Below are 9,643 nucleotides of genomic sequence, written 5' to 3' on the forward strand. Positions count from 1 at the left end.
GAAAAGAGAAAAAAAAAAGCTCTTGTCGGGGCTGGTCTTTCACCCTTGCTATCCAGTGATTTTCGACGGTGTTCCCTACGTTGACCCCGTCTCGCACATACGTCGTTGCTCGGTGCGTGGTGCTCGTCCATATGTGACGTTGTCCCCTATGGCCCTATGGTGTCTTTAGCTGGCTGTGTTTGTCGCTCTTCGTCGACTCTTCCTGAGGCTTTTGCCCGCAATGGCGGTGACCCGCTCTACGTCGACTCCTCTCGTGGCTTCCACGCGCGCCTGTTTCCGCTCTACGTCGACTCCCCCAGTGGCCTCCACATGCGGCTCTATGTCGACTCGCTTCCCTTGGTCGACTCAACACGTGGCTTCCACGGGTGGCAGCGACTGCTCATCGTCGGTAAGTGTTTCTACCTCGACCTCCTCCGCCGTGTCCCTATCCGCACGTGAGATTGCGCAGCTGCGATGCCTGCTTGTTGCTTGGGATTCTTCACCGACAGGTTCTGCACGTTCCGTGACCGACTCTTCTGGCACTGAGAAACCACCTTCTACTCATTCAAGTACGTCCCCATGGATTCTATTCTTGATACTGGAGTGTCTTTTATGACTTGTGATTCTTCCTTTTGACCTCCGTTCGACTTGTGGAGCCTCCTTCTCGTGTTCTTATGGCACTCCCCTCCCTGTAGCTAGTCGAGGCACTCTTAGCACTTATTCATTTCATGTTCCCTCGTCGCTCATGTCCCTCGACTTACTATGCAGCTCATATCTGGTGGTCAAATTGTTGGCTCTAGTTGTAGGGTCATTCTTGACTTCGATTCGTGTTCTGTTCAGGATCGTCGCACGGGGCCCTCGATGTCCTGATGGTCTCTGGGAGCTTGACTGGCTTCGTCTTCCCTCTGCTGCCACCGCCTCTAGTCTCACAACCCCGATTGCCGCATCTACGAGCTCATTTCAGCAGTGGCATCATCGCCTTGGTCATTTATGTGGTTCTCGTCTCACGTCTTTGGTTAATCGCGGTGTTCTAGGGTCTGTCTGTGGTAACGCTTCGTTAGATTGTCTGGGTTGTAGACTTGATAAGCATATTCAACTACCATATCCTCACAATGAGTCGGTGTCCGAGATCTCGTTCACTCTGATGTTTGGGGTTTGGCTCCCTTCGCTTCGAAAGGGGGTCATTGCTACTATATTATCTTTATAGACAATTTTTCTCAGTACACTTGGATCTATTTCATGTCTTCTCGTAGCAAGGTCTTATCTATATACAAAAATTTGCTGCCATGGTTCATACCAGTTTTCCACTCCTATTCGTGTTTTTTGTGCAGATTCAGCTGGTGAGTATATCTCCCATGCGCTGCGAGGATTCCTTGTTGAGCAGGGTACTCTTACTCAATTCTCTTGCCCTGGTGCTCATGCTCAGAATGGTGTGGCTGAGCGCAAGCATCATCACCTTCTTGAGACGCCGCGTGCGATGACGATCACCGCCTCTTTCGCCTCACTTCTAGGCTGAGGCTGTTACCACTTCCACCTATCTCATCAACATTCATCCATCTGCTACTTTATAGGGTGGTATTCCTCTTGAGAGTCTTTCTGGTCGTTCTCCTGATTATTCGAAACTTCGTTTGTTTGGTTGCGTTTGCTATGTTTTGCTTGCCCCTCGTGAAAGCACCAAACTGACCGCTCATTCTGTTGAGTGTCTTTCTCGGATACCTTGATGAGCATAAGGGCTATCCGTGTTAGGATCTTGTCGGTCATTGGGTGCGTATTTCCTGGGATGTGATCTTTGATGAGTCCCTTCTATCCGCGTCCATCCTCCTCGGCCTTTTCCAGGGTGGGCATCTCTTTCCTTACGTTTCTGGATACACCTCCCTCTGTGCCCAATATTCAACGCCGCCCTCTCCTACGTTTTCTTCTCCTCCCTCATGGCATCTCCACCTTCATCACTGATACCTTCCCCCTCTCCACCTTCATCACCAATACATTCCCCGTCTCCACCTCTTCCATCCTTTATATGCTGCCACCACCTGGGTATTCTGTTCCTCATGGTATGTTTTGTCGTCTTCGTTGCTCTCTCTATGGCTATCCTGTCCATATTTTGAGCCGGTTTGTTTTTGCTCCCACTTTGGTTCACTACCGTCACCTTCTTCCTGTTTACGATATCTTAGTGGCAGAATCTCTCACCGTCTCTTCTTTCCCCGTTTGAGTTCGCTATAGGTCCAGCATATTCGGATGCTACATGGGCTAGTGATTCCTTGGATCGCCGTTCACTGTGTTTTTCTTGTGGTTCTCTCATTGCCTGGAAGGCGAAGGAACAAACTGCAGTTTCCCGTTCGAGTGCAGAGGCTGAGTTACGAGCTATGGCTCTATTGACGGCAAAGGTGACTTGGTTATGATGGTTGCTAGAGGATTTTGGTGTTTTTGTTACTAACACCTATGACCCTCTTGTCAGATAGTACATGTGCTATCAGCATTCCGGGAGACCCTGTGAAGCATGACTACCAAGCATATTGGGGTTGACGCTTTTTTTGTGAGCGCAGGTGTCCATGATCATGCTATTGCTCTTTAGTATGTGCCTTCCGAGTTACAGTTGGCGGACTAAATGAAGGCCCAAACTAGAGCGCAACATGGATTTTACCTCTCCAATCTCAGTATTGTGGATCCACCATGAGTTTTTGAAGGGGAGGGGGGGTGGTGGTGGTGGTAGAGTTATCTATACTTCTAGTGTATGAATGTTACCCCATATGAGCCGTAGGATCTTTCTTATCTGACGGCCCACATTAACTGTCTTTGGCTAGAGGACAACGTGGCTGCAACTTAGACCGTTGGATAGACTAATCAAACGGCCCATAGTGTAGGGATTCGCGGCAGCCACGCTACTGTGCTGCGGCATGCGGCCTCTCTGAACAGGCCTCTACGTACGGATGATTCTTCTCTGTCTAGAAAGTTCTGGCATGCTCACGTGTAGTATAGCAACTACTATAGCAAGCAAACAGGAGAGATACAGATTAAGAAATCTGGCATGCTCACGTTAGTGGTAGTAGTATTAGCGACATGCAGCAGTCCAGCATCCAGATAGGCGCGTATCAAATTAGAAAATTGAAAGTAGAACAAGAGTATGAATGTGATAAATGTTGGGACTTAATATCTTTTACCTTCACTTAATAAATCCATTTTTATAAATGTTATGGCATGGTTTTCCATTTTTTATTAAAAGTTTTGTATATTTGAACCGATCTAACATTTTTATAAACCAATGATGCATCAGTACATTTTTATTTATGTTTTTACTGTTGATAATTAATTAAGAAAGGCACGAGCAGGGCTGGTACAACACATGGGCTAATACTTTCTCGAATGTACCCCATTTTGCAGCAATTCCTCCACTTTCTCCTTCAATATATCATGCTCTTTTGGGCTCATTCGATAGTGTGGAAGATTAGGAAGACTCGCTCCCGGAATTAAGTCGATTCTATGTTGAATTCCTCATCGGCGGTAGGCCTTGTGGCTCCCCAAGCATGTTATGAAATTCTGCTAATAAGCCATGTACCTTTGCTGGAATTTCAACAGTCGGGTGCTCTTCTCCTTTTACAATAAGTGCAGCACACAAATCTGCCTCCTTCAAGTCTTCCGTAAACTCATTAGAGGTGTGGGAGATAGTTAACATACTTTTCCCCTCGTCCTTAGAGATATTACCGTAAGTTTTGTTTGGTAGAATAATGATCATTTTCTTATTCCAAATGGAAGAGTAAGAATTTTCCTTGCCCTTGTGTGTAGTATCCACATCAAATTGCCAAGGTCTCCCAAGAAGAACATGGCTGGCGTCCATATCAACCACGTCACACAACACATTTGAGTGATAATGCTTGCCCAAAGAAAGTGGCAGGTTGCATTTTTTGGTGATCCAATATTCACTCCTTTCTTGATCCATCTAATAGTGTAGGGATTTGGATGATCATGGGTTTCAAGCTTTAAGTGGTTCACCAAATTCTGGGAGATAAGATTCTCGCAACTGCAACTATCAATCACTAATTTGCATACCTTGCCATTCATCGTGCATTTGCTCTCAAATATTTTTTTCCGTTGTGTGTCGTCATGTTGTGGTGTGGAACATAGGAGACGCTGAATCACACATACCACCTCTTCACCTTCTTGACAAACCTCTTGTCCCTCTACATCTTCAGATTTGTATTTTTCCTCATGGTCTTCACCATCATGGATAGTTGTGTTCACACATTTTCTTAGTGGGCAACCGCTAGATATATGTCCCTCTTCACCACATTTATAGCATTTTGGACCTTCATTGGACTTACCCTTGCCCCTTGTTTGCTTCTGGATGGGTCGTTTTCCCTTTGGTGGAGCGGTCTTTTCTTCCACTCTATTAGGCTGACTCCTAACGAGCCTTCGGTTTGGGGATATGGAGCCTTAGTTGTCTTTCTCATCCTCACAAACCTCTCGGCCTTCAAGGCTAGAGCTTGTGCTTGATCAATGGACGAGATTTGTTGCATCATTAATCGATCTTGAATAGCATCATTGAGACCATTGATGTACCTTGCAACTTGTTGATCTTCAGTTTCGGCAAGGTTGCACCTCACTTGTAGCCTTAGAAACTCCTCCATGTAATCTGAAACAGTCCTATTTCCTTGATCACAATTTTGAAATTGGATAAATAGGATCTGGTCATAATCAGCGGGCAAAAATCTCCCTTTCAAAAGACTTTTCATTTGCCGCCAAGTTCTCACACGAGGTTCTCCTCCCAGCCCGCGTTCAAGAAGAACGTGATGCCACCATGCACGGGCTCCTCCTTTTAGCTTGTATGCGACCAAAGGAACTCTATGATCTTCCGGAATCTCCATGACCTCAAAGTAAGTCTCCACTTCATATAACCAATCTAGGCACCCTTCAATATTAACATTTCCATTAAAAGTTGGGATCTCAGCTTTCACCTTGTATGTATCTCTTGCATATGTAGGGTTGGGTACTCTCCGATATGCGTAGAGATCTCGTTCTTCAAGGGCATCATCATATTCTTCACCTTCAGAAGCTTCAACATAAATTCGCCTTCTTGAAGAACGTTGAACAACATGTTGTTGTGGCGGTCTTGCTCCAAGATTACCTCTCCTTCTTGGATGAACATCTTCTTCTTTAGATGAATCTCCTTCATTGGTAGCAGGGGGGACACCCTTTCTTATCATCTCAACTAGCTGGTCAAATCTCCGATTAAGATCTTCACGCAACTTTTTGATTTGTTGTTCTGCAGCATCCATCCTCTTCTCCAGTTGCTCCATTGCTTGCTGCAGCTTGCTCTCGAAGAGGACAACAAGAACTAGTATGGGTCAACGAGGCTCTGATGCCACCTGAAGCAGCACAAAGGTTGTGGAGGAGCAACTCCACCTTGCTGCTACAATGTGTACAACACAAGTGTTGAAGGAACAACTTCAACGTGCTGCGCTAGATATCGCTCTAGAGGCGAATGTAGGCCGTTATGGCAGCAAGAGTTCAATCCAGAACTCCTAGAGCACAAGATCTAGTCCAAGATCTTAGATAAGAACAACAAGTTCTATTATAGGTAGTGGGTACATAGTCTGGGTTCAAGGTAGAGGTGAGGACCTCTATTTATAGGGCTTTGGGAAGCCTTCACATACTTCTACTTATAGCTGGAATACTCTAGAAAACATATTTAAGTTCCACCATTCTACTCATAGCTACTCACAACTAGGAGGCTCTAGAAAACAGTAGGTAGGATAGAAAAGAAAAGAAAAGAAATACTACACTAGAGTGGAAGCATCTAGAAGTAGCCAAACAAATCTGACATACGATTTTTTTCTCATCTAGTGTTCCTCATCACAGTAGCAAGAGTGGATATGGGCCAGGCCCCCATACCGGTTCAACACCCCCCTCAGGATTGGTAGATATCTATCATCCCCATCTTGTCACATGCCAAGTTACAGTCCTTTGTTCTGAGTCCCTATTTCAAGCAATCTGCAAATTGCTGCCCAGAGTTGACATGAGCAAGGCTGATGATCCCAACATCAAGTTTCTCTTTAATAAAGAAGTGGGTCAATTTCCACATGTTTTTTCCTATCATGTTGGACTGGGTTATTAGCAATGCTTATAACTGACTGATTGTCTCGCCATTCCTTAGAAGTTTCAACTCGCTCAGTAGGTGCTTCACCCGTAGCATCTCACTCAACCCTTGAGATAAGCCTCTATACTCGGCTTCTGCTATTGATATAGACACAAATGTCTGTTTCTTGCTTCTCCATGACATCAAATATCCTCCACAAACACACAGTAGCCAGAAGGTGATCTTCTATCGTCTTGACAACGGCCCAATTAGAGTCACTACAACCATCCACCTCAAGATGTCCACTCTTTGCCAACCACAACCTTTTACCCGGAGTACCCTTCAAGTATCTTAGGATTCTGTGCACAATATCAAGCCCACTCCCTGGTTCATGCATGTATCTGCTCACCACACCCATGACATACGAAATGTCAGGCTGGTATGACATAAGTACAATAACCTCCCAACCAGTTAATGATAATCTTCCTTATTCATTAGCTCTCCATATTGTGCTGTCACTTGATGATTTTGTTCAATCGGAGTAGGGGCTGCACGACATCCCATCATGCCCATGTCACTCAAGAGATCCAAGGTGTATTTCTGTTGGCACAAAGATATGCCCTTCTTCAACGCCAAGGAAGTATTTTAGGCAGCCCAAATCCTTTACCTCAAACTCCTTGCTTAGACACCCCTTCAATATCTCTTTCCTCCTTATCATCTCCAGTGATGATAATGTCATCCACATAAATGCAAGAATGGTAATCTTCCGATAAGAGTGTCTGCAGAACATCATGCGGTCACCGTTATGCTGACCATAACCCATACTGCAGACAGCACGCTTGAACCTATCAAACCATGCCCTCACTGATTGTGTCAGTCCATACAAGGATTTCTTCAGCCTGCATACCTTCCTCGTGGTTTCTGAAGTACCAAAACCTGGTGGTATCCCCATGTACACTTCTTCCCGCAGCTCACCATGCAAGAAGGCACTCTTGACATCTAATTGATGCAACTTCCACCCTAAGTTTGCAGCATAGGAAACCAATATTCTTGTTGTTTTCATCTTTGCCACTGGAGCAAATTGATGCGGGCCGGTTTTTGCAGCTCCCCGCAACTTTTTTCCAGGACAGGCCGTCTTAGGGGACCTGGTCGGGATGATTTTTGGTCCCGGTCCCGTAAAATGGCGGTTATTTTAGAGGAAGTGGCTTTTGCGGGATCTGCTAGAGATGCTCTAAGCAACTCATAACATGGTATAGAATTTTGAATTGATAGCGGCCACATGGCTTATGTTTGCAATAGCACATAGAAAGTGACATTGCCATACGACCAGTTTCTGTATCATTGTATTTATGTTTCTTTCTGCAACTGTTTCATTATATGCTGTGATATACTTCTCATGAAACTAAATCAGGGTAAAGCTTTTGCGTTATGTTTTTTCTGTGGTCTTATCTTCAAGAAATTCTTGGATTATCTCATGTGACCTATCTATAAAAGTATTGAATAGTATTTTTGGCAGGCTTGACAGAAGCTTTTAACCCATTTTAAGGAAGCTTTCTTCCTGAACATTTTTGTGTCAAAAATTATGTTGGTCTACTTATTTGATCAGATAATCTCATATCTCAAACATCTGTTATTGTTTCCTTTAAGTTCAAAGCATTAATATTTAATTCATACAGTATTTTACGGCACAAGAACAATTCCGTCGGCATCAGGAGTTTGATCGATATTTGGCTTCCGGAGAACTAGATGATGATGTCTATAAGTTTAGTTCTTCACAGGTATACATATTAATATATTATTACGGAGAAAGCAAACATCTGCACTACCAATCTTTTCATTAATTAATAGCAGAAACAAGCATACATTTGGACATCTTTTCATTAAGAGGAGAAGCAAACATTAGTGGTTGAAAAAAATGGAGATGGTTGTTTTATGTTCTTATTGACACTTGTTCCTGCCCAATTATACAGAAACCAATCTGAGCCCCATCAAATCCAGCACCTCTACTTGCTTACGATTCCAACATTGCAAACTATCAAACCACCACCAATCTGTGCTTAGCACCCATTCACCCCATCATCTGCTTTCCCTAGAACTGAATTGTTTTCCTATTATTGATTATTGTAAGGCTATATCTTTTCCCAAAATATAACCATCTTAGTGGGTTGTATCGAAGTTCTCCTAAGAAGTTCCATTTCATTACTTGGTTATTGTTTTATTTGTTGTTTCAGGATAAGTCTGTTCTGCAATTTGTTGAAAAAAACAACGTGAAAAGTCGGTTCGGGAACCTTGATGATAAGCTCATTAAATTGTCTTTGGAGGTAGAAAGATTGCATCCGCACAACTGATTGGCTGGTTTTGGTTAAGTTCGTGCTTAGTGCTTACAAGTTTCTACCCTATTATAGGATCGAGCTCAGATTGTGGATACAATACGTCAAGTGGATATTTATTCTGAAAACTTGAAAAACATAACAGCGGATGACAAGGTATGGTACTTTTATGTCTTCTGTTTCCCCGCAAGATACTTCTAGCTATTTCCATGAACTATAGTATTGCATCCGTCCTAAATTACTTGTCTTAGATTTGTCTAGGATGTATCTAGACACCTTTGTATCTAACACTAAAATGTGTCTAGATACATCTGTATCTGGACAAATCTAAGACAGGTAATTTGGGACGGAGGGAGTACTTATTTCTAACCTTGCAACAATTCAACATTACAATAGACAGATGATCGTGTCGAGTAAACTTTAGTGGTTAAGAGACTATAGAGGCATAGTGTTCAGATTTCTGGAGGCAACTTCTCGCCCTCTTAAACTTTTCCTTTTGATGCATGCTCAGGATTAGTTTGTTTATTGTTTTCGATCATAAACCACCGAAGATGGGAACCGTTAACTTCCCATCATAAACTGTTCTCTTTTATTATGATTCTTATCCAGTCAAGTTATATCTTGTTAGTGTTAGATTTACACTTGTTACATAGGGAATACAGTAGTTGTGGTACTAATGACGCGGCACAAGGTTGTGGAGGGACAGTTCCACCTTGCTGCTACAAAGTGTACATCACAAGTGTTGAAGGAACTACTTCAATGTGTTGCGGTAGATATCGCTCTAGAGGCGAAGATAGGCCGGTACGGCAGTAGGAGTTCAATCCTAATTTCCTAGAGCACAAGATCTATTCCAAGAGGGTGAGGTCCTCTACTATGTAGGCTTTGTGAAGCCTTCACATCTCCAATCTAGAGAACATCATTTAAAGATTAAGAAAACAAAGAAATATCAAAATATAGGACTTAAGGACCAACTTATCTTGAATGGATTAGAAGTATCTGGAAGAAGCCAAATGTGTTTGACTTCTGATCTGCCTTCTTTATTTCTCTTTATTGTTCCTCATCTAGGTATCTCCATAGAGTGAATGCTCTAGGTGGTAGAGAGTCAAGTCCGCAACATTGGATGTGTTGGATATACCCATCTCCCTTGGAAGATCTATTACATACTCCCTCCGTCTGGAAATACTTGTCATCAAAATGGATAGAAGGGGATGTATCTAGATGTATTTTAGTTCTATATACATCCCTTTTTATCCATTTTGATGAC

At 43.3% G+C, this 9,643-nt stretch overlaps 1 protein-coding gene across 11 annotated transcripts in view; it reads left to right on the forward strand.

The window, feature by feature from the left end:
• LOC119308337 (protein HASTY 1-like) overlaps positions 1-9,643 on the forward strand; it is a 29,152-nt gene that overhangs the window by 10,924 nt on the left and 8,585 nt on the right. For 9 of the 11 annotated variants that reach the window (XM_037584449.1, XM_037584448.1, XM_037584447.1 and 6 more), the window contains 3 exons: positions 7,726-7,827; positions 8,281-8,370; positions 8,455-8,535. In XM_037584449.1, coding sequence (XP_037440346.1) covers positions 7,726-7,827; positions 8,281-8,370; positions 8,455-8,535 — 273 coding nt within the window. Of the gene's footprint in view, positions 1-3,357; positions 3,484-7,725; positions 7,828-8,280; positions 8,371-8,454; positions 8,536-9,643 lie in introns of those variants that run through there. The other 2 variants (XM_037584454.1, XM_037584457.1) reach the window with 2 other exon arrangements.

This window comes from Triticum dicoccoides, chromosome 5B, assembly GCF_002162155.2.
Source record: "Triticum dicoccoides isolate Atlit2015 ecotype Zavitan chromosome 5B, WEW_v2.0, whole genome shotgun sequence".
Lineage (NCBI taxonomy): Eukaryota > Viridiplantae > Streptophyta > Magnoliopsida > Poales > Poaceae > Triticum > Triticum dicoccoides.